General features: G+C 37.9%; 2 protein-coding genes and 3 non-coding genes across 8 annotated transcripts in view; 4 read left to right on the top strand and 1 right to left on the bottom strand.

The window, feature by feature from the left end:
* The window catches only part of gigyf2 (GRB10 interacting GYF protein 2), a 32,723-nt gene extending 28,314 nt beyond the window's left edge, over positions 1-4,409 (top strand). For 3 of the 4 annotated variants that reach the window (XM_036555906.1, XM_036555905.1, XM_036555903.1), the window contains exons 25-29: positions 421-608; positions 1,234-1,382; positions 2,497-2,681; positions 3,533-3,698; positions 4,260-4,409. In XM_036555906.1, coding sequence (XP_036411799.1) covers positions 421-608; positions 1,234-1,382; positions 2,497-2,681; positions 3,533-3,698; positions 4,260-4,327 — 756 coding nt within the window. In that variant the 3' untranslated portion in view covers positions 4,328-4,409. The remainder of the gene's footprint in view (positions 1-420; positions 609-1,233; positions 1,383-2,496; positions 2,682-3,532; positions 3,699-4,259) is intronic. The other variant, XM_036555904.1, reaches the window with a different exon arrangement.
* Positions 4,410-7,193: 2,784 nt separating this feature from the next.
* On the top strand, positions 7,194-20,438 carry snorc (secondary ossification center associated regulator of chondrocyte maturation). Its single transcript, XM_036556637.1, has 3 exons — positions 7,194-7,302; positions 18,146-18,313; positions 19,875-20,438. Exons 1-3 carry the CDS (start codon positions 7,218-7,220, stop codon positions 19,982-19,984), a joined length of 363 nt encoding a protein of 120 aa, XP_036412530.1. The 5' UTR covers positions 7,194-7,217; the 3' UTR covers positions 19,985-20,438.
* A 1,519-nt stretch (positions 20,439-21,957) lies between these two features.
* trnap-agg lies at positions 21,958-22,029 on the top strand. The gene has a single exon. It is a non-coding gene; the product is annotated as a tRNA-Pro (tRNA).
* Positions 22,030-22,567: 538 nt separating this feature from the next.
* On the bottom strand, positions 22,568-22,639 carry trnaw-cca. Its single transcript has one exon. It is a non-coding gene; the product is annotated as a tRNA-Trp (tRNA).
* Positions 22,640-23,446: 807 nt separating this feature from the next.
* trnai-aau lies at positions 23,447-23,520 on the top strand. Its single transcript has one exon. It is a non-coding gene; the product is annotated as a tRNA-Ile (tRNA).
* The last annotated feature ends 2,431 nt before the right edge of the window (positions 23,521-25,951 follow it).

Genomic DNA, 25,951 nt, shown 5'->3' with positions numbered 1-25,951 from the left:
AAGAATAACTCAGTTTTCACTGTAGACTGTGTAGTTTCTGAATAATAAGCATGAGGATGTAACAAGCTGGAGAAATTAAGAGGTTAAGGATCATATGTGGAAATATAAAACAAACAAAACTTGAATACAGCGAGAGAGTTTCATGTCTGAGGCTATCCCGACACAGTATTGTGTTTTGGGTCCGAACCCAGCCTGAGCTTGGCAAAACTCTGGTTTCAGGTTTTGAGTCCGAAGCTGACCTGAACTCAATAAAATTAACATCACCAAATAATAAAATAAAAAAAAATCATAATCATTTGTCCTAAAGTAAGTTTAAATCTTGATTTATATTTGTTTTATCTGAAAGCTCTGTTTTCATCACTGAACATTTTACATAGACTAAACATAGATTTTCTATCTCTGTTTCTGGTTTGTATACAGGTTTTGACCTCAGTGTGGGGTTCAGTGAGTAACCCTAGTTCCCACTGGGGTTCGGAGAGCAGCAGCATCTGGGGTGACACTCAGAATTCTAACATGGGCTTCTGGGATGATGCAGTTAAGGAGACTGCTCAACCTCCACCATCACGCAAGAGCAATGCACAGAAGAACAAGGGAAATGCAAACCTCAGGTAAAACCCTGTAGCTGTGTGCTGTAGGATGTGTGAAGAGCAGCTGGAATATTAAGTCTTAAATTAGTAACTGTCATGTCTGTTAGTACATCAGATCTAATGAAATGCATAACACATTGAATTAAACAAGATCAAATTTTTCTCACTTCTTTCTGGAAGGCAACACTGTGGTTTCCTGTTTAAAATGACTGCATGTGTATAATATATTTGTCTCTTACTGCCATTCAGAGTCTAAATGGGTGGTATAAGTAAATGGTGTGTTTCTATGGTGTCATGAATAACAGTTGCAGTTAATTGTTTGTTTTGTACTGGTTAAATTTATTATCACGTGAAAATTTAATTTCTGAGATCAAGAAAAACAGGAAATAAAAGGAAATAAAAGCTCAAACGGCTTGCAATTGTAATTAGCATTTCAGCATGTTTATTTTTTAATTGTAATAAAAATATGTTATAACTTTAATTCATGTTAGTAAAACATGTTACTACTCTTTCTAATGAATCAGAAAAAGGCTATATATATCTTTTTTATATATATATATATATATATATATATATATATATATATATATATATATATATATATATATAAAATCTTTGGTGTATTTATATTTTTTGTGCATTACAGTAATAGTAACAGTGGGAAATCCAGTAAAAAAGTGGAAGAAGAAGAGAAGCTGTTGAAGCTCTTCCAGGGAGCCAATAAGACTCAGGACGGCTTCATGCAGTGGTGTGAGCAAACGCTACACGCACTCAACACTGCCAACAACCTTGACGGTGAGCTGTTTACACACACAAACGCATTCGTAAAGCTTCATTACATGTGCGCCCACACACATGGACAGCTCTAGAAATAAGTGGCATACTCTTACAGGACGACATGCATAGAACTGAAAGTAATAAACTTTATATCAGGCCTTTCATGCATGATTGAAACACATGCAAGAAGCAAACAGTGTGACTTACATAAACTACAACTGCCAACTGCATTTAAGTTTGATGATGGGCTTATCAAGAACATCTTAGTACTGTAAGTCTTTGTTTGTAGGCTTCTTGTTAATTCCAGTCTAGATAGTAAACAGATTTGTGACTTTATTAAGGGTTATGACCATATGATGCTATAATTGAATTTCTGTTAAGCAATGTATGCTTGCTGGTTAGAGGGAAAGTCAAATATATTACAAGGTAGCTCACTAGTGCTAACTTAATTTATTCGAAGAATATTTTGTACTTGGCTGTACTTTTTGCTGTTTTATTAGCCTCAAAATGCACAGTACAACAGAGCTGGAATAAAAAAAACAGCTATTAAAAAGGAAAAGCTAGACGGTTTGTCTAATTGTGACTGCCTTTTAGATTATTTGCTGCAGCATGCTGCTCCTAACATATCTGTCTGCTCCTTATCATCCATAGACTTGCAGTCTGGTTTAAAAATAAAATCCTTCTTTTCTTTGACTTTGTTCTTCTGAAATCCTTGCATGTTGTCCCTGGTTTAAGAAACAGTAACTTAAACAGAAAATATCTTACTTATAACATTTGTGTGGATTTATGTTCCAAAAATAGTTATTTTCCAACCTCTATCTCTTAGAATTAAACAGGCTCAAAATATTTTGTACATGTATATGAGCTCTGTTCTGATTGGCTGCCCTGTATTGTGACGGAACTAAAAAAGCAGTCTGGGCTGAAACACTCCTTATAACTTCAGCATGAATGGACAGAGCTAAACCACTGTAGGCTGATGTTGGTTTTGGTGACATCTCAGAATCAGAATGGAAAAAAGGACATTCATGAATGTGACTGTATGCTTTTGAGTTTCTGATTTAACTCACTCTCTCCATGTCACTCTGTCCTCTCTCTCCTATTTTTTTTTCCTCCCCTCTTTCTCTTTTTACAGTTCCAACATTTGCGTCATTCCTGAAGGAGGTGGACTCTCCTTATGAGGTGCACGATTACGTGCGAGCGTATCTGGGAGACACACCCCAGGCCAAGGACTTCGCCAAGCAGTTCCTGGAGCGTCGTGCCAAACAGAACGCCAACCAGCAGAAATCTCTGCAGAGCCAGCAGCAGAAAAATCAACAGGTGCGTCTGTGTTTGTGTACGCTCTGTGGCTGCAAATGCATTTGCTGTGTCTCGCCTCAGAAAGTGATGTAATGAATTATAGAATTGTAATAGAATGCCATATCAAAGTCTTTGAATGCATGCAGGAGGAGTTGTGTTGTAAATGTTGCATGCATTGCTGGAGTTTTTTTGTGATGTGAGCTTGGCCTCCAGACTGAGGGTGTTATGTTGTATGCAAAAGTTTGAATACCTCTGCTCTAATTACACACACATTTTCTAAGCCGCTTATCCTGCGGGGGAGCTGGAGGCTCTAATTACATGTTTTGTTAATTTTCTAAGTGAAAATAACTCTACAGGAAACAAATTTAAAAGAGAAATTCACCAATTTTTCAAAATGTCTGTGTAATTCAGTCAGTGAGATGTAAACCAAGTCATTGAGAGATGTTTGTGAAGTATTTCATTGTAGAGAAACGTACCACCTCTTTACCGTGATGATGTCAACAACACAAGTATAGGCCTTAGGCAGCATATTTGTAAATATTTCATGTAATAACTTTATGTGAAGAAACTTTTAGAAGCATTAAACTCTTCAGACATCTGGTCAGCACTGTGAACAATTGTGTTAGTTTCTCTAGAACAGAACTTTGTCACTTTTGCACACTACTGTATATACGGTTTCATACAGTGATTCTCACTAATTTAATCACACTGGAGTTTAACGAAACTGACACCTTTGTTGACAGAGGTGGTGTTGGAGAACAATGAAATTTGCAGAAATCAGTTACAGTGCCACTGTAGTGTTACTCTCGTGTGTGTGTGTGTGTGTATGTGTATGTGTATTTATATAAATTTATTTCTGTGCTGTGGTTTAGCAGGATTCAGTGTGGGGGATGAACCAGACCGTATCTCAGGCCGTGTTTCAGTCCAACCACTCCTCCACACAGCAGCAACAGCAGCAGCAGCCGCGCTTTGAGACGGTCACCTCTGGCAAAAAGAAGAAGAAACAGAAGATGGTGAGAGCAGATCCCAGTTTGTTAGGTGAGTAAGAGTTTTCTAATTATATATTACTCCCAAGTATTCCAATTGCGTCTGTGTTAATTATTTATAACAAGAAAAGATGTGGTGGGGCCGTGTTTTGTTTTTTTGCTTCTAAAAAAGGGAACGCTCTAGTTTGTACATCAGTACAAAATTTTAACAAAGTTTAGGACATTTTTACCAGCTTTTTGTTATTATTTATCATTGTTGTTTTTACTGTTTTATGTCTGTTAGTACTGTTGCTGATTTTACTTTTATTACTATTATTTGTGATTAAACTTTTTAGATTTCTTTATTTTACCATATTCTTGCTGCTTTTTTGTACAATTTTATTTTTAAAACAATTTGTCATTTGTCTTCTAACCCTCAGTAATTCACTTTGGGCTGCATGATCTCTATGAATATCTATGATGATATCTATGGTCTATGTATTGATATTATTGTGATTAAAGAAGAAATTCTTAAATGCTTCTGTAAATTGATAGTTACAGAAGCGGTCTTCATTATTGTGCAAAATAAATGTTTTATTGTAAGTAATGCAGTGCTTCATTATCACTGTTGCAGGTTTCTCAGTCAATGCATCATCTGAGCGATTAAATATGGGTGAGATTGAGACTGTGGAGGACTTTTGAGACCTACTGACAAACTCACTCCCCCTACTGACTATATCCGTTCAGAACAGCTACGTTTTATCCCATCGCCCAATGTTGTTTTAAAAACTCCTCTTTTCCAGCTCCTTTATTTTTTTCCCTCCCTCATTGTCACTTCAAATGTTGATTCCAGCCATAAAGTGGAGCTGTGGAAGCCTCATGACCCCAAAGGAAATGCTTCCGCATCTTGCCCCAGCTCTTAGCCAGTTGCCCCTCCCCTCACATCAAGGAAAGAACCAAAAATAATACACCTCCAAAATAGGTGAAGAGGGAAACTGGCCTCTCCAGAGGCAGCGAGCAAAGGGAGTCCACTAATTCCAGTTTCAGATGTGATGCTGCTTGGATGCCCTCATCAGAGACAATTCAGCTACTTAACTGACTCAATATTTTGATTGCTTTAAGGATGTTTATAGAGCAAGTTAGCCCAGAACAATCTGTTTACCCCCCTGTAATATTTTATTTATTGAATGATTTGATTTTCCTGTTTTTTTTCCCCTCCTTTTTTTTCCTTTTCCTCTCTCCTCCTCTTTGCTGCCATGTGTTGGCAGAAGATGACAACGTAGGACCTAAGGACGTATAATCACCGCTGTCCTGTTTTAAGGACGTGTTTGAAAGTTCCAAGTAGTTATCCATTTCTTGTAAAATACTAGGCTGTTTAAAGAATAAACTTTCAATTCTGCATCTGTATTATAATATATGGAAACAATGAACCAATGGAGTCATACTTTTTTATTGCAGTATGGAAAAAAAAAAAAAAATAAAAGGCAGCCTTGGTGTGGGCTGTTCTACATTACCTTGTCTCCTCGTGGACACCTTTGTCACTCATTGGCTGCAATCAAAGGTGCTTTTATGTTAGAACTTGTGGTCAGTTTTCATTTCTCTGTTGGGAAACTTGCAAGTCATTGCTTCCTTTTGTCTGTTTAGTGTTTTCTGGTACCTAATTGTCTGGTTTCTGTTACTGATGTGGAAACGTCTATAAATGACATACAGCCGTATTTCAAACGGTTTGGGTGACCCTGGTCAAATGACACGTCAATGTTTTACTGATTTTCTAAGTGAAAATAAGTTAACACATCACTGCAAATTTTAATGCACACTTACTGATTATTTGCGGAGTAAAACATATTGGAGGGAGAAAATAAAATGTGGCCTGTGCAAAAGTTATGACACTTTTTTTTTTTTTTCAATATGTGAAACTCAGCAAATAATTAGTTTTTATTTGTGCACTAAAACTGGCAGGAAAATGCCTTATTTAAGTGTCTTTGTTAAGGATGTGTTAACTTATTATTTTCACTTAGAAAATCAACAAAACGTAGTTTGAGCTGGAGTGTTCAAGCTTTTGCATATGACTGTATGTGGCTGCACAAAAATTTCCACGTCTTCTGTCACTCTCTACTAACCATTCAGGCTGTCTATGTGACACAAAGGAAGGTTTCTCCACCAGGTAACTTCGTCGACCTGAAATCTGAAGAGACTTTTACCATAAGTAACATATAGCACATCTCTAGACTCACTAATGAGCATCATTATATAAAGCACACATCATATATCACACTTAAAAGACAAAATTCTCTTCCTTTAAAATATAATGACTTTTTCCTGGCTCTAAAACATCACTGTGCTCCAGTAGGTGGGGGAAAAGCATTAAGCAGAAATTTCATATTTCCCAAGACAAATGCTCAGCTAGCTCAGTGGCCCTTTCTGATATTGTTCCACTCAGATGTAAATCACAGTACAGGAGGAAAATGTAATGATTTCCAAATCACAATGACTTTGTGCGTATCTAGACAGGTTTCCTTTAGACCCAGGTCACTATATTGCTGAAAATCTCTGCTTTGTGAAGTACCTTCCGGATATAGAACGTATTGAAATCCCAGAAGTTGCTGTAGCCAGTCGTCCTTTAGCTCGCCTCAGTTTTTTTCCCCCAGGTAGTAATAATAATATGGTCTCACTACAGCGCTTCAAAACATTGCTCATTGCCTGTTCATATTTTATATCTGGATGATGAAAGTCAGGTTTTGCTGCGTAGAAAACTGCTAGAAAATAGACTAATTCTTCTAAAAGGTGGAATGACGAACACTGAATGTGTACTTGCAGTGTTAACTTGCAGGGCCCAGAGTCAAGGACAGTTGCTTATCTAGAACAAGTACTTAGTCTCATTCAAGATGAAAATGATGCTTGTTTGCCATGCTGCGTTTCCCTGAGAATAGCTGCATATATTTGATTTTTTTTTATATTTGAGTATCGGGCAGCCACTAGGAGGCCTGTAGAAAGAGTTTAAACAAGTTTTAGTGGGTCTCAGAAATTGTTGCAGAGTAACAGATCCAAAAAAGAGATTCTCTCAAACCCTAAATACTTTCAAACCTGACTATAAAACTGAAGTAGGTTAAACTGAAAATATTTTGTTCAGGTCTGTGCTGTAATGTTAGTCATAAAAGCAGCCCTGTCATGATTTTTTTTCCTTATAAAGTGCACACAACTGGACAACAACTAATGTAGTCATCGTAGGTCTATGGCCAGGTCTAAAAACAGACTGGGAGTTTCTATTATTTCTCTGCAAAGTAGGTGCAATATTTCATGATGTTTGTGGTGTTCATCAGGGACTCCAACATTGGAGAGTCACTAAAATTGCTGAGATGATTCAACAGATCCATACAGTCACCTTCTCCCTGAAGATGAATATGATGGACTTGTCAGAGTGGGCATGAAGTGGGTGGGCTGTAAGTGGAGGTGTTGACAATGTCCGCACTGTCCGCAAACGGACCCCTCCCTCCTCCACCCTTCTCTCCCTACCTCTCTACCTCTTCCCCTGCATTGAGCTTCTTGGTCTGGTAGAAGTAGAGTGAAGCCTTCGACCCAACATAGTCCCAACATGGCCTTTTGCAGCAGCTCCAGCACACAGTCTAGATTTCTCCTCCTAGCCGCCCTCGCTGTCTGTGTGGCTTTTGTACGGACAGGTAAGAATGGCATTTCTTCATCTTTACCTCTAGTCATCATAAAATTAAAAATAGCTCACATCACTGTTGGTACATAGACTTTGAGCATGAAATCAGAATATATTTAGATATTATGTAATATTTGCTTAACTGATTAATAAATGGGCTTCAGTAGTAAAGTAACTATAGTAGTAGGGCCAAACTTGGAGATGAAGAACCAGCACACACTGGGTATATGCTAGAGCTGCACAAAATAAAATACTGTACTGCAATTGCAACATATTACAAACATCTTCATGGCACAAAGTTAAAGTATAGATCGACAATCTTGTATTTATGTTATGTGGATGTGCATGCCTTCTTTTCTCTGAACAAGGCATCTGAAATGTGTGAGATAATGCAAGAACTTATCAAGATCAGTCCTGCAAAAGCCAATACTGCAATAACAGCAAACAATATGTTGTGCAGCCCTAGCATACATGCCCTATTTCTCTGTGTAGGCTTCTCTTTGAGAGGCCCCTGTTTCTCAGCAGCATGAATGGTGCTCACTGAGACTCAAAGTTTGCCCATAAAATGGCTCACTGATACTCCTTCATTAGGATTTTGGGTAAACAACTTGAGTAAACGTGAATTTTGCGCACAACGTCTACACCTAGGGCGTTTTGTTTGTGTATAAAGTCCTCTCTACATTTTGAAGTTTAGAGGCCCTGTCAATGAGAGGGTCCACTTATGAAAAAAGAGGGAAAAAGAGCACTTACACGAGAACACCCCTAGTCCAACATTTTGTTTATTTTTTTAAGTGAAAATAGTGCAAACTTCAGTACACAATTTGTATTTATTTGCTGGAAAAAAGTAACATATTAAATGAGCCATAACTTTTGCATAGGCCATATTTTATGTTATATATTTTTCAAAGAAGCCAAAGCCCAAATGGTACATTTTCTCTTTTTGTGAACAATTTTTTGTGTTGTTTGACAAACATCAAATATCAGAAACATATTTATTTTTTAAATACAGTCAAATAAATAAATAAAATAAACCATCTACGGATTAAACACAACTATAGCTATTGTCACACCAACTGGGAAAGTAGAAGTCTAAAGGGTGGGACATTAAGGGCATTTATTTCAATAGACTGATAGTAACCCCTTAAGAAATGGCGTCTCATGCTGATACTGTAGTGTAATAGCCATTTTTATGACAATTATATATTTGGACTAAACCAATTATGTACAACAGCCTTTATAGCAGCAGTCAGACCAGCAAAAGGATTTCAATACAGCTTTCAAGTAGAACAGATAATGTAGATTCTTTATGTTCACAGAATAAACTGTGCATGTTCTTTACATGCTTTATAAAAATATGTTTATTGTTGAGATTGTACAAACCAGACCAAACTACCTCTTCACTTTAAACCAAACCAAAAGCCCAGGTAGAACTCTAAACTTAACCCTCAGCAAGGGACTCGTGTTCGAAACCTTGAAAATGTTTGTAGGCAGCGCTGTGGCCTGAGTTCTTTTCGCAGACTTTTGCGTCACATTGAGTGACTCACCAGTTTTTCTCACACCCCAGTGTTGAGTCTGAGGATACAGGCCTGAATTGCACAAAGAATGTTTGTTAGACACTCCGGAAAAGCGGCCCTGTAGGGTCTGATATGCGTCAAGACTAGATTACACAGGTTAAGCAGATGAGCGAGACATGAGCTCTAAGCCATGGAAAATTCCCAGAAGCAGTGAGAATAAAAGCTGAAATATAGGCCGCATCTCAAACCACACACCACCATGCTAAATAAGTAGTATGCGGTTTGAGATGCAGCCTCAAATTTTTATTTCTCAGACACCTCAGGAAGTTCATTAAGATGTTTCACAGCAGGTTCCACTCAGCACAAATACAAATGCTTCATGTTGAAGCTGTTCTACACTACCTTTTAAGCAACTGCAAAACCTTCGAGCAGAGTTGTATGCAAAGTTTGAATACCCCTAGTCAAATAAAGTTTTGTTGATTTTATTTAAGTGAAAATAGTGCAAACTTTAGTCCACAATTTCTGTTTATTTGCTGAAGTGTGAAGTGTGCCATAACTTATAACTTATTATATAATTTTGCAATATTCAGCAAATAAACAGTAACTGTGAATTAAAGTGTGCAGAATGTATTCTCTGTAGAGGACAGTAACTTATTCTCTCTTAGAAAATCAGCATGGCCTGTTTTTTTGTTTGTTTTTAAGTAAGTTTATTCAGTCATTTACTACTGTGATTAACAGATTGTTAATCTTAACTGTGTGCTCATGCTTGTAATGTACAAAACAAGCCAAGGCCAAGGAAAGACTGACCAGCCAACGGTCACATTACTTTATTTCCCTAAAATGGAGTGATGAACTATGACTATTAGTTCAGGCCATAAAAATCTCTCGTTGAGGAAAAAACACCTCTATGATAATGCTAATTTCAGCTAGCGCCCTTATGGGACTTTAGTAGTATGTTGCGCTAAGCTAACAGTGAATCACTTGAACCTATTTTCTATTCAAGATTAATTATGGACATCGTAAAAGACACTCCATGTTTTGATTGAAGCTAATTACAGACATATTAGCATATACTTTATTTTGTAGCAGTTTCACAGTGACTCTCAGAGATATAGAGCTGCCTCTGTTTTCCCTCAGAATGAAATGCTTTGGTCAGGCTACCACTTGTACTCCCAGTTAGTCACACATCTGGAACTTCCAGATGTGTTTTTTACCTCACAAAATTGCTCCAATCCATTGGAAATCAAAACGTTATTAGTTGTTTCAACTGTCAGTTCCTAATTATGTTAGTGGCTAATCTGACTTCTAAGGCCTTCAGTTCAGCTCCTGAAGTCCTAACCAGTGGGAGAGCTTGCTTGGCTGTATCTACCTACATACCACAGAGAAAATAGGCCTGACCGGAAAATTTTCCATGAGGCATTTCAAGAATTTAGCCCTTTTGCTTTCAACCAAAACTTAACAATGAAATAGGAGAATACATGAATACTACAGCACCTATAGAGTTTATATGCAACAAGTATGTTTATTATATTAAACAAAAACTGACTAAAAATTAAAGGCAGAATTTTTTTATTTTACAGAAATCATTAGGCCTTGTCTGAAGGCCCAGAAGGTCTTGAGAGTTCCTCACTGATAAAGGTTTATGTATAAATGAGTCTATGAGCGGTGATTCTTATATGGTTCACCCAATAAGGACTTGCGCTTGATTTAAAGCCAATTTATTTCATCCTTGTTTCTTTTCAAATCCACTGAAGCCAATGGAACAGGGTCCTGAACTAAAGTACCAGGCATTTTTGACGCAATAGCGCCAAATAGAAATGGATGCAACTTTGCACTGGAGGAGGAGGAGGAAAGTAAACTACCATTATTTGGAATGGGTCTTACAGAATGTGCCCTTAAATAGATTATAACATGGAAAATGATTCAGACAGCAGACTTTTCTTTGTGAAAAACACAGAGTGGGTTTGAAACCGTATTTAGAGCTGTATTACGTTTACAGTGAAAACAGTCCCTGTTTGACATTTACAACCTTGAGCTGACACTCCAACATGCAGCATTCTAGGATCCTCAGAACATTCTACAAACCAAACACAGCAGACATTCTAGAAGCCAAACACTGTGCTGTTCCCGCTGACGGCCAGACTGGGAACAGAGCTCCTCTCCTTCCATGTAAAAAGGTCTGAAATAGTTGCTTCTTGTTGCCAGAGTTTTTAAAATGCCAACCTCCCCCTCTTCCTTGCCCAACTGTGAGGTGATGTGAGGACATGAGTGCAGACAACACCCTGCCATGGGTGTAACCATAGCGATGGAGGATGTTGGCATTCACACTTACCTGTGGTCTTTCCCCAACTGAAAGCTGAAAACACATGTACTGTCACCTTGCTGAGCTATGTATGATTTATTTGTTACAATTTAATGAAGCAGCATTATTGATTCAGGAGAAAATAACATGCTAAAATATGAAGTGTGTGCACTGCTTCAATACACCCTGTAATGAGTGAGATAATAATTTAAAAGCAAGAGGTGTCAAGTTAGATTTTTCGGGAGTTTTTTGGACCATTTGTGTGTCTTAATGTATTGACATCACATGCACAGGCTCAAAAAGAAGGTCAGACTCGATGTTTAAGTCTCAAATGCAAATTCAACATTTTACTAATGATTAAATGATGACAACAGTAAATAATTCACTTACATCCTCCAAAGACACGTCTCTCACCAAGTTTTGACTGAATTCTGTTTGAATACTCTTTCAACACGCTCACAATCACCAGATTCATCCCTCAGGGAAGGGGTCCGAAACACAACCCATGTTACAGAATGTTCTTGTGCATGTTGTATGCAATTACACATTTTCACCAGAGAGGTGGAAAGAGACCAAATTCTACATTTTTTCCCCTCACTGAGGTCCACTTATGACATTTGCATAGTTTCATGTTCATGTATAGGTGTGTTTATGTAGTTGCTTGTGTGACAGTGTCTCTTTGAAGGGGAACATAATGTCAGTAAAAGCTTTAGGAGCAGCTTTTGTTGGGAGCACACAGCTGTAACTCGATGGTTTTAAGACGGCAAGGATGGAAGAGTTAAAGTAGCAGTAGACTGCACAAAAGTAAAGAATGGACAAATTAAATACTGATAGATTTAAAATAAGATATATGTCACCATCTTTCCATCTTTCGTTAATGCTACACAGGCATAGCTCTCTCTCTTTAGGTAACTTGTGGAAGATGAAAAGCTACAGGAGCCACTGCCTTTTCCACAACCAGGCTGTGTGGCACGCTTCAGTCCGCTGGCCGTGTTTAGGCCGTTGCTCTCCGCCCTCTCCGTCTGTACAAGCGGCCTTTTGTGGCCCTTCGTGAAGGGCTCATTGACGGAGAGCTGGCGGGCAAAGCGAAAAATACTCTCTGCTGCGCATGCGCTCTGCCTCCGACTCGTACCCCAGCCGTTTATTTTTAATGTGGCAGTGAGAGTTTTACAGTGAAGGTTGAGGGCTGTAAATAATGTGTTTTTCTTTTGACAAGAAACTATTTGCACAGTGTGTTAAAATGGTATAATGTCAGAATGCCAAAGTGAGTTTTCTGCTGGGCGTTTTTGTTTACCAGTGCCCAGATTTGCCCCAACCAGAGGGGTCAGGACAGTTTGGACAATCCTGTGTGGTTACTTGTTTAGAGATGGAGTGTAAAAATGAAAGTAAAGGATGTCTTCTGCCCTCGTGAAAGAAAATAAAGGCACAGTCTTTGTCAGTCTGACTCTAGGATGTCCGTTGTACACGTAGGTGTCAAATTTTGGGTGTAGATTGGTGAGAAACATTGGGAAGGGGGGTTGTGGCTACGTCAGTACTTGCTATGCTAGCTGTGTAAAGTTGAGCTGGACTGATTATTTAAATATTGCTGTTTTATGTGGAAGTTCTTTCAATTTACTTTTTCTTTATTAATTTTTTAAGGGTGTAGCTGCGCTGCTTCATCTATCTAGCTAACTCGTTAGCATATCTTCAATATGCAAGATAGTGAAACGCTAATGGCAATAGTGAAACAATCACTGCTGCTAATCGGAGAAAGAACATACACTAAATTTAGCCCTGCTTTATTTTTGAGTCTGTTTTGGTGTTTTCGGTGTTTTCCACCACGTGCTGTCTGTCTCTACTGAATCTACCCTTCTGCATTTTTGACTGTTACCAGTCGCCTTTCTTGCACAATGCATGTAATCGAATCTTAAAGAGTGAGGCATCTTCACTGCACCTCAACTGACACAGACCTCTGAAGTCATGTCAGTATTATGTAGCCGGTGAGGTGTCGATATAAAGAACCCGAGGTATAAGCAGTTTTCTTTATGGGAAAAGATAATATTTTTTCAAAAATATTACCACTATGGTGCGCTGTGGTAAAATAATATTTTAAATCCAATACGTTTTGCTGTATGTACGTTTTTTTTCCTGATTCAAAGGATCCTGTCACTGGATCCTTTGAATTATGGCATTGTTAACATGTAAAAATATGAAAGTTGCTACATGCAAGCTAACACTGCAAGCTACCTGATGACAGACTGGCAACCTCACTAAAATATGTCACTTAAACCAGTAAGCTTTGTCAAATAAGGTGGTTAAATTTGCTTTGGCAGTAGTAGCCTACAGTTTTAGGAGCTGTTGGTAAATAACTTATTCTCATACAATGTCATTTCAGTGTTAGCTTGCTAATAGCATGGACATAGCTGTAGTTGTATTTTGACTCATAAATCAGACAATCCAGTCACATTCATTCATTTACTCATTCATCTTCTAAACAGCTTATCCTAAGTCATGGCGGGTGCTGGAGCCCATCCTAGTGGTCTTTGGGTGGAAGGCAGGAAACACCCTGGACAGGCCATCAGTCCATCGCAGGGCATCCAGTAATATTCAAGGGAAAAATTTACATGGGACAAAACATACCTGCTTTGGAGCATTTTTGTTTTCCCACTTTTCTCTTAAAGAAAACCAGCTTAGGCCTGGAGTTCCTAGCATGGGCATGACACCGACTACAGAATGAAGCACGACTTTATTTCCTGATGTGTGTAATCAAATCTCATGGTAAGGTCCTTATTCGTTCTCAAGTGACTGATTTCATTTTACAACCCCATTCCAAAAAAGTTGGGACTCAAAACAAAATGCAATCATGTAATTAAAAATAGTACAAAGACAACATGTCAGATGTTGAAACTGAGAAATTGTATTGTTTTTTTAAAAATATGTGCCCATTTTGAATTTGATGCCAACAACACATTGCAAAAAATTTGGCAACAAAAGGCTGGTAAAGTTGTGTAATGCTAAAAAGAAAACACCTGGTGGTTAATTGGCAACATGTAACATGATTGGGTATAAAAAGAGCATCCAAGAGGGGCTGTGTCTTTCAGAAGTAAAGATGAGGAGAGGTTCACCACTCAAAAGACTGCATGATCAAATTGTGCAACAATTCAAGAATAACATTTCTCAACATAAAATAGCAAAGAACTTTTACGTTTCATCATCTACGTTACAAAGTAACATTAAAAGATTCAGAGAATCTGGAGAAATCTCTGTATGCAAGGGACAAGGCCAAAAACCAGTATTTGCTGGCTGTGATCTTTGGGCCCTCATACGCCTTTGCATTAAAAAAACAGACATGATTCTGTAGTGAAAATCACTGCATGGGCTCAGGCACACTTCTGAAAAACACTGTCTATGAAAACAGTTCAGCGCTGCATCCACAAATGCAAGTTTAAACGCTAAAACGCAAAGAAGAAACTATATATAAACAGGATCCAGAAATGCTGCCACCTTCTCTGGGCCCGAACTCATTTAAAATGGACCGAGTGGAAGTGGAAAAGTGTCCTGTGGTCCGACAAAACAACATTTAAAATTCTTTTTGGAAATCATGGACGCTATGTCCTTCCGGCTAAAGACCACTCAGATTGTTATCAGCACACAGTTCAGAAACCAGTATTCATGATGGTACAGGGGTGCATTAGTGCACATGGCATGGGTGATGTGCACATCTGTGAAGGCACAATTAATGCTGAATGATATATACAGGTTTTGGCAACATATGCTGCCATTCAGATGACGTCTTTTTCAGGGAAGGCCTTGCTTATGCCAAATGACATTCTGCACGCATTACAACAGCATGGCTCTGTAGTAAAAGAGTCTGGGCACTAACCTGCCTGCCTGTCATCCAGACCTGTCACCACTGATAAAATTCATCATTAAATGAACATTATGGCAAAGGAGACCCTGAACTGTTGAGCAGCTGAAATCCTATATCAAACAAGAATGTGAAAACATTTTACTGTCAAAATTACAGCAGTTCGTCTCCTCAGTTCCCAAACGCTTACAGAGTGTTGTTAAAAGAAGAGGTGATGAAACACAGTCGTAAACATACCCCCGTCCCAACTTTTTTGGAATGTGTTGTTGGCATCAAATTCAAAATGGGCATATATTTTTCAAAAACAATAACATTTCTTAGTTTCAACATTTGATAGGTTGTCTTTGTAGTATTTTCCTGTAGTGAATACAGTAGTATTAAAAATATGGTTTACATGATTTGATTTTTATTTACATTCTGCACAGCATCCCAACTTTTTCGGAAATGGGGTTGTATAAGAATTTTATAAAATTACATGAAAATACTTCATTGCTCCATTATATCAATTCTCCATGTGCTTTTACGCTGAGGTCAGTACGTCTCCCACAGAGTGTCCTTAGTGACTCTAGGGGGGAACCAGTGACATGGAGCACTGGGTCAAGTGACTGTGGCTTCCACATAGGTGTGAAAAGTCGCGTAGCTGGTCCAGGCCATGACCTGTGGAATGCAAGTGAGAGAAGTGAGAAAACGGAAGAAGAGATTGAGAGCAAGAGGACTGGAGGGCAAAATAACTAGTGAGAAAGGAGTGCTAATCCTATACAAAGACACCCATTCATTCACTCCATCAGCCAGTCTGCCTGCCTCCCCTTGCCCTGCATCATCAAAGTAGTGTCTGACTAACGTTTACCTCCACCTGGAGCCTTCCGTCCCATGTTTCAGAATGACCAGGCAAACAAGACGTTACCGTAAACACCTTGTTAGGCTGACCATGGAAAAGGCGCCATTATGTTGATTTTTCCAACCTCGGCTAGTTTAAATTTAAGGTTCTTTGCTTTGGGGTTGTTTGTTGGTGTTATAGACATTACTAAACTGACATGATATTTGTGTAACGATTCTCAATATATTCCACCAGAGAGGAATCCTCAGGGCCTTCAAGGCTTTTAAAACACAAAAAAACATGGAGAGGCCTTTTTCGGTTATTATGCTTTCAAACTGTGGAACTCAACTCCAGCTTCTATTACACAGTCAAGCTCAGAAGCATTTAAAAATGTATCTTTTTAACTCAGCGTTTAATTGGAAATTTACATCTCCTGGTATTTATCTTTTTAATTTGATCTGTGTCATTTCTTTATGATTTTAAATACTCGTAATTTTTTCTATTACTGTTAAGCTTTATAACCTGTCTGTAAAGGACTTCGAGCTGCAACCGGCATGAAAAGTGCTATATAAATAAATAATAACAATAATAATAATAATAATAATAATAAAATATTATTATTATTATTATTATTATTATTGTTATTATACATACATACATACATCATCTAAACCGCTTATCCTTCTGGGTCGCGGTGGGGTGCTGGAGCCTATCCCAGCTGTCATTGGGTGGAAGGCAGGATACACCCTGGACAGGTCGCCAGTCCGTCACAGGGCAGTATTATTATTATTATTATTATTATTATTATTATTATTATTATAGAGAAGCCCTAACACTTTCTGTGAAATAAAAAAAATGAATTTAAACTTGAATTTAAAATAAAGCAATTATTATTTTAATACTTCCATTGTTAAGTTTTGGTTGGAAACAAAAGAGTTAATATTTTACAACACCCAATAGAAAAAAAAAATCTCTGGGGTATCTCAGTAAATACATCCAGACTACCTCTCCTGGTGGACAGGACTTCAGGAGCTGAACTGAAGGCCTAACGTGTCAGATTGACCACTAACATAATTAGGAACTGACAGTGAAACCAGCTAATCATATTTTGATTTCCAATGGATGGGACCAATTATGTAAGAAAAACTGTAAGTCTTGGAAGTCCTGTATGTCACTGACTGCGAGTATGACTGGTAGCCTATGTCAGGACAGTAGCTCTATGTCAAAGCTTACTACTGAAAGACTCCATGTAAAACAGCTACAAGGTAATATAAATGTTAGTCTTTTACAAGCTACAAATAAAACATGGAAAGTCTTTTTATACAAGCTTAATATTTGTGTGTTTAATCTGTAACAGCCAAAAAATGTTAATCAAAATCACCATTAGCTTCGTGTTAACATACTACTGAAATCCTGTATGGGCACTAGCAGAAATTAGCAGCACTGTACAGGTGTGTTTTTTCTAGTTTTGACACTCATAGCCCAAAGTGAAAGGTGAGGTCTAATAGTCATGTTTTGCTACTGCATCCCACACAGGTCAGAAATCACAGAACTACCACAATCAAGTTAAATGTCACAATAATTGATCCTTTTTTTAAATATATGATAAAGTTGTAAGTTACTAGATAAAAAAGTTGCAGTCAAAGCAGCTTTTACATTTCATGGGATTTTTAGATTAATTTCATATTTGCTTGTTCCACAGTCAGCTTACTGTTCTGCACTGCTATTTTGAGATTTTCTTTATTATTGAAAAAGGACAGCACAAATCAATGGCAAACAATAAAATTACTTTTTGTTAAGAAATAACCTCATCTATTGGAAGTGAGCTCAGTTTGGTGTAAGGTATATTTTAACCCTTTATAGTTATTGCTGTCATTACATAGTCATATGCAAACGTTTGAGCACTTAGCAAATAAATAGAACATGTGCACTAAAATTTGCAGAAAAGTACAAAACGTGATTTGACCAGGTCATTTAAACGTTTGCATACAACTGTAATTGTTTGAATGTAATTTTATAATTGCATCATTATTTACATAGATTTACGTTCTGTATCAGGTTTAAATCTGAACTTCTGACTTTTTCTTGTTTGTTTGAATGTCAAAGAATGACAACAGCATGGCAAAAATGTAAAGGATCATTTTTCTTTGTGCAACACAAGACTGACTTCAAGACAATAAAAACATACAAACAAGCACTACTTACGAACACAGATGTGGAAAGAATGGAAAGTTTAGAATCTAGAAGAATTTAGAATTTAGAAGAATTTAGAATTTAGAAGAATTTTTTCTATTAAATTTCTCTGCTTGTTTCAGTGAGGCACAAGGTGCCATGAAGGACGTAGCAGGATTAACTGTGAACTTTGTGCTTCTACAGAAACTATTGCTGAGGTTTCTCCCACGCTACAGAGTGATAACCAGGATACACTGTCTGGAGGGGGTGCGCCCAGTGATGTCACCACTAAAGACCCATTTCAGGACCTGACACAGAGCTCCTTCACTGACTATGAGGACAGTACAGACACACCGACTGTGGAGGAGGAAGGTACAGTCAGACTCCACACGCAGAGAAAGAAGCATACAAATGTGTATTTCTAACCCAAAACTAAGCAAATATGTAGTATTTCTTATGATGAGGTCATTGTCAGATTATTCAAGACATTTTTAGTAATTTGGTGAAGTGAGCTTATTGCATTGGCAGATAACACTGCTTAGATTAAAGGGCCAATTTTATAGAAAATGGAAAATTTCTTGCCTTCTTTAAATAAAGTTTGCTGTAGTACATAAATACTGTTAAAATATACTATTCTCTCCCCAGTCCATAGATATATGTACACTAAGCTGCAAAAACACCATTTTGAATCCAATGTTTTTGTGATGTCACAAAAAACAATGCATTTACATGCATCCACCCGCTGAGTCTACAGCAATTTAACCCCAAGCCTTCACACTGAACTGTTAAGTAGTGTCTTTTGAATGAGGCACAATACAAAGCAGCCAATCAGAGCAGGGAGCATTTATATACATTCGTCTGAAAGGTACAGTAACATGAAAGGAGGGAAAAGGAAGTTAGAAAAAGGTCCTTAATATAAATTATGATTGTTTTGTTACATCAAACCACAAATGACTACTGATTGTGCCTTTAAAGTTCACTTTCAGTTATTTTTAAGTTTTTAGTTTACTGGTTTCAGTACTAAATCGGACCAAGTCAAGTGTTTAATGTACATATATCAAAGGTGAGCACGTGCAAACACTTGTAAGCCAGTTTTCTAGGTGATTCAAATTTGGTCCTTAACTTTGTAGGACTTGCAGTACGCTAACAGAGTATTTAAAGCATTCAGTACAAGTCTTTAAAAAGGAATTTAACTGTGCATTACAGCTAAACGTACTGACTCTGATCTGTTTTCAGTAGTGGTGATATGTACTAGGGCTTGTGATGTGTACAACACAAATATACACATTTAATTTAATACCCAACACCACCAGTGAGCCCACATGTGTTGTCTGATTTTTTATATGTAATGTTGGTAAAATAGTGGTAACTAGCAGAACTATGCCCTGCATGTACCTACACAACCAAAAATATATTTTTAAAATATGGTTTATGATCAAACTTTATCTCAAAACTATCATAAAACAATGTCTGACAACTATTTTGTGTAATACATTTCTGTGAGGGGGCTTTTAGAGGCATTAAATGCTTTGGATGTCTGGTTCCTATCACCACCACTGTCAATTCTGACTTGGTAAGTTTCTCTAGGGGTTATGCGCAATGTGCAATTACACATTTCTACCAGCGAGGTCTCCAAATCATCAAATCTTACATAGTGCTGTCTATCTCTAAAATGGAAACTTTACAGAAGAAGGCAAAAACATGAACTTTTAATGTAAGTTAATGTAAAGATGTTTTATTCCAAGTGTTTTAGGAGAGTTTCTATTGGTTCATTCCTCATGAAATGTTCACACAATATAAAGGACAGTGTACAAATGATGTAGAAAAAAATCGAAATCGACAAAAATGGAGATACACATCGTAGCTTTACTTTGAACAATGATGATTTGTAGATGAGTTTGTGTAGACAGAAGTGTTATCTCTGCCTTTGCAGGTGTCCTCGGACCGGGTGCCATCACAGCCATCGTCATTGCAGTGTTCCTCGGCGCCTCCGTTCTCCTCGCCCTCATCGTCATCACGCTCAGAAAATTCACTGCCTCTTAAGAGTGGGACAACTTCCTGTTTTAGCCCCTCTGTCTCTCATTTCTCTCTTACTATTGTCTCTGTTTCCTCTCTCCAACTTTCCTTTGTCCTCTTTTTCTAGTAGACTTTTGAAGCCATATCTGTGTCCTGGGCCTCGTAGGCAGCCGGTCCCTCATGATTACGGTTGCTGTGGGATTGTGGGTAGGAAACGCTGGTGCTAGTTCAGTGCCAAACAGGTCAAACAGACTGGGCCCATTAATATGTTTGGTGTAAGTGGGCTTATTTAGTTTGTGATGATGTCAGCTGACTCCTCGCTGTAAAGAGAGGGGGGTAAAAAGGCGTAATGCTTCTGGCAGGTTTTTCCAGCGCAAATTCATAGGATTTTAGATGTTTATAGATTTAACTAGACAATATTTTCAAATTTTCTTACAAAGTATAACTAATATTTTCTCATGCGTTTTTTTCTGAATGTTTTTTTTTTGTTTGATGTTATCTGATGTCTTTAGCCAAGATTCTTTTGTATCATTACCTGTTCTGTAGTATTCAGAGGAAAAGAGAAATGACCTTCTTTTTATGTTGTATGTTATGACTTCCTATGTCCATTCTTTCTATAAATGTCATTGTGAAATTATACAGAATCACTCTGGACTGTGAAAGTGAGCTCATGTCTGCTTGTTCATCTGTTCCAGTGCTTAGGTTTGTATATAGTGCTCTGAATCTTCTGACTCCAACATAAATTTGACACAGTGCCATCAACACCTGCAGTCTCAGTGATTTTTGGTAAATAAGGTCTGGAGATGATTCCCAATGTTTGTTTGGCATACTTGCATAATGCATGCTGGGTATTATAGTGAGGGAACAATGATGAATGAAAACACAAAAAAGATATAAAATAGTGAATTGTGTCAAACTGATAAGGCTGAAGGATGCAGTTCTAAATAACAATGGGTGGGGGGGCCTAGCACTGGCCTAGCGCTGGCCAAGTGATGTCCACGTTTTTATACCCAAACGTTTAAGTCAATACTTGACTTTCACTAGTACAAGTCAGATATACAGACAACTGTGATCTTGAAGACCTTTAATTTTTGTGCTTTATTCCATTCTCACACTAATAAAACACATGTCTAGTTTCAAAAGTGTGCAACAGATTTTCTCTGTTGATTTAGTACATTTATGAAGAATCAGTACTGTTATAGTATTTTCACTCACTGGGGTGGCTGATTGTTTAAAGGTTGTACAAAAGATGTATATTAAAGGACAGCTGGACAGTTCACATATACTCTGCGTTGCATTTGATTTGTGTAGTTTTTGAAAGTAAAATTAGAATTCTTATATAGTTTACAGTCAGTGTAGAAATATCAGTCATATCATATTTCATATACCATAAACAAACAAACAGATCTTTGCTAATCATTAGTAGTTATGAATAATAAAACACCTCATACATAAATAAGATATTATATATCATATAATATAGTGAATAAAGAGACTTATGAGAAACGTAAACAGTGCTTAGTTTGGAAATGATATAAGATTTATAATTTAAAAATTTAATAGCGTGCTAGTTTGTAAAAAACTGTTATGTAATCGATTGCGCCGACAAACTTTGTAAATATAGTACACGTTTTAAATATTTCAGTAGACAGTTTTCATAACATTTTGGATATTCTGGATAAAAAGTATCTGTAATACTAAGCAAATGCCGATTATTCGTGTCTCTGAATAAAATAAAACTGGTTGACCAGTTAGCTTTTAGTACAATCTACTGGGCAAAAACGTAACTACATCTGAAAAAGAGCCACATTAAAAATGCTTTCTTACGGCGACATTTATTAAAAATAAACGAAAACAACAACGCATAAAATGGACACAGAAACAGCCTGAATGAAGATCATAAATGTAACACTATATTTTTACGGAATGATCAACAATAATCATGACGTGATGTAAAGAGAGATTTCGTAGACCTTTGCCATTTAACACTTAACGTACATGGCTCGTTGGTCTAGGGGTATGATTCTCGCTTAGGGTGCGAGAGGTCCCGGGTTCAAATCCCGGACGAGCCCTATGTTTTAAAGTTTTAAGATTTGATCATCACTAACCGGTTTATATTGTATAGGTTTTAAGCGGGATGGTAAAATTTAACTGCCATATAACCAAACGGCAACGGGACTGTAATGTGCAATGCATACAATGGGAGTGAATGAATACACTCACACTGGACACACTATGTGGTGCCACTGTCGCATGTTGATACCACACAGCAGGGTTCCCCACTAGGCGTTAAACCGCTGGCCCGCCGCCAACACAACGGCACCTTACTGCCGCCAAAAAGAACACAAACCAGAACCAAACAGCGACCTGCCAAACTCACTCTGAGGACACAGCGGGTGTGAGTTGTGCTTGTACAAAGATCATGGCCAGTTCTAAAAAACGAAAAGTTGAAAAAGAAAAGAGACAATTTATGGAGAATTTTATGCTCTCACACTGTACCCGCCTGCAGTGAGCACCGTTCCCGATCACACCGGGCATTCCACAGTTACAACGATGTCGTGTAGAGTTCAATGATCAAAAGTTTTTAGCTCAAAATGAGTTAAAAAGGATTGACCCCGACGTGATTTGAACACGCAACCTTCTGATCTGGAGTCAGACGCGCTACCGTTGCGCCACGAGGTCTTGAGCCCATTCGCTTTCAAACCTCCATAAATCGTCTGTCTATCCTACGATTCCGGGGTTTCATTCATAGCGCTGCGCCACATATAGCGTTCACTGAACACGCTTTAACGTTTACATTACGCTCGTATTCAGAGTGACTTACAAACGTGCTTTGATGTCAAATTGGAGAATGTATTCTAGCTAAGTTAGCTAGTACAAATAAGTTGAAGTCCAAACTACTGAGAACGACCCCTGAGCTCAGACACTTAGGTTAGGTTAGCTAGTGCTCGCTGAAGTGCTTCACAGCCATATAAACAGATCAGTGCTTTTGTCGTTTGCTTCGAATGGTTTTTGATGCTGGGCGTCGCTGCGAACGTGATCTTTTCACTTAAGACTGACGAAAACCCTGTTTTGTGGTTTAAATAAATGAAATATACATCTGTTCAGAAAATGTTTTGGCACTGATTAGCTGGATGATTTTAGTTCAATTGCAGGTTAAATTACTAATCAGATGACCCATGTAGGCCAGTGCTTCTCAAATCTGCTGGTTCCCGGAGTAACGTTACCTCAGCCCTGCACATGTCAGAGCTTTGCTCCCAATATAAGTGATGCAACTAACGAACTAATTAACTTAACAGGCTTTTCTTGAAGTGAACTAACAGTCAGGTGTATTAGAGCAGACAGACTGAAACACGCCGGGCGGCGGTCCTTCAGGAACAGCGCGGAGAATCACTGATTCATGTTGTTGCGTTTGTCCTACAGTTCCTGATGTAAAAGAAACCCGGTTCCGTAAATCCTCTTAAACAGTACAGTAGAGCACTTCACCATGGCCGGTTAGCTCAGTTGGTTAGAGCGTGGTGCTAATAACGCCAAGGTCGCGGGTTCGATCCCCGTACGGGCCAACAACGTTTTCATGATTTAATCTTTCAAAGCTGTGTATTTGAACAGGCCTAGTTTAAAAACAACCACTGAAACAGCAACGCGTACGGTTTAGTCGTCTATCTAGTGCTATAAATTCAACCTGAATTGAGACTTTTTATCGTGTATACTGGGCCAGTTACACTAAGAGGTAGATGGACTGAAAATTCCTTTCAATCTGGGTCTACAAACTTGCTCATAATCCATAACATCTGGCCCGACATCCAATAGGCATCTTTTCTACTCTCCCCAACTCTTGGATGTCTCTGACTCTATCTAGCTACTCTAAAAACACATGATGAAACACATTTTGCACTTTTTTGCTGCAACAGTAATATTTCAATGTCTGAATGGCTCCAACAACTATAGCCACATCACAAACACCTGTAAGCCATCAGTACAAAAAGAGGCAGCCCTGAGAACAGTCACAACCTTTATTCTTAGTAACATACAGTAATTTTCAAGGCCAATTCCAAATAAATAAAAGTAGGACACATCTGCTATAGCCTCACAAGGCAGTAATTCCACTCACACCAAGGAGATAAGACCCTAAGAATGATCAATACAAAAAGAAACGAGTAAATACATTTAAAGGAGGTATTACATGATTACAATAGAATCTAACAGAATACATTTCTGTCCCCGGAATACAAGAGAAAAAAGATATTTACAGTTTGGATGATAAAAGGAGTGTACATCATGCCAACCAATGTCTGTTGTTTCAGTTCATTCAGATGGCTGTCACTGCATAGAACAGGCAGGCAGTGAAATCTGTTCTTTTTCCTCACAGAGCTGAAATCTGACTGGTCTTTTTCTTTGAAGTGTAAACACTGCTCAGCGTTCAGAATCTGGCTGTGATCTGGAGTGAATTTGCATCACCACAAGCTAGGAACACAGATTCCTTCAGATAACAATATGGAGACAAAAAGTAAATGTGAATCATCTCATCCAACATCGGCCGTCTTGCTCAAAAAAGACCTCATCACATTTATAGGTTTATACACACTACTGAGATGTAAGTATTAACCCTTTGGGTCTCCCAAGCTACATCTGACTAACATAGGTCCAATCAAAACAACCCACAAACAGAGTAGGGCAGGACCTGTAGATGGAAAGGCTGATAATATCGTCTGGTTACCGATGCTGTGGATGTATCGGAACCGGCAAAAACGCCACTGATCCAGCACTTATATTTAGACTTGTTTTACATTGTAAGGAACAGACATTTCTATTGTAAGAAAAATGATTAATTGAAGAAAAAAAAAAACATGTTTATTAACAGAAAAGGCTACTTTGCAAGTTTTTGTGACCTTCTCATGTTTTAATAAATGTAACAATTTCAGTGACAACACTGACCAAAGCACTGTTTAAAAAAAACATTGGAGTCTATTTAATATTTGATCACAAAGTTAAACCATCCGACAAACTTTAGCTTCCTAAAAGTGGCAGAGTGGATTGTTTAGGCTAGGTGTTTTTAGCTCATTAGCTTATTAGCCAAACACTTCCATGTCCCATGCATTGTAAAGACTGCCTGAATGAAAGGTGAGAAGACCAACTGGGGAGTCTTTGCAAAACAAACAATTTAACTATCTGTAATAAGTTAGCTGTGAAAAAGCAGCCAACAATTTCATGACCTCTGCTTTCTTTTGAACCAAAGTTTTCAGACCGGTTTTGGTCTGTGGAAGATTGGACACGATGTGAAATAACAGGGAATGACTGAAGGCAAACTGACGCAAGTAGAGTAGCGCTTCGGAACCCCAAAGTGATGTGGTTAAGGAATCAGCCGACAGAGCAACAGCTGGAAGCATATATACAATGCTAAGCAGAGGTGAATAAGTTTGGTAAAATGTACTGTGACATAGTTTTGAAGTTCATCATTGACGTCTTGTGGGTTTAATGCACTAGCATGACTGGAAAATAGCCAGTGTTAAACTTAAGTGGAGATGTTTACGAGGTCTATCCTACACAAAGTTTAAAACTCATTTTACGCATGCCAATATGCTGAGAAGTGCTATAAATTAACAATTACATACCTTTTGAAAATGGTAAAAGAAAAATTGTACAAGATTTGGAAAAGAGTTATTTGCCGAACCCTATGACTACAGCATTTTTGGTGAATAAACTCTGAATTTTGGTTACTGGAATTTAAATACAGCAAAATTTGTATCAAATATGAAGCATTAACAGTTACCAGGTTTTGAACCATGCAAAGTTATTGCTGAATTCCAACTAAAATGGAGTGACCAATATATTTTAGAATGAGCATTTCTCATAAATAATCCTATGAAATATCAAGACACGTTCCTCTCCAGCTCCAAGAGACAGGTCTCGACATTCACGCTCTTGGGGTCAAAAATGTGCGTTTCTAGGTACATAATTGAATAACAGATACTTATTGCACATTCATTTTATACT

This window comes from Colossoma macropomum, unplaced genomic scaffold (genome assembly GCF_904425465.1).
Source record: "Colossoma macropomum unplaced genomic scaffold, Colossoma_macropomum, whole genome shotgun sequence".
In the NCBI taxonomy this organism is placed as follows: Eukaryota; Metazoa; Chordata; class Actinopteri; order Characiformes; family Serrasalmidae; genus Colossoma; species Colossoma macropomum.
This window is presented reverse-complemented; position numbering and strand designations above follow the sequence as displayed.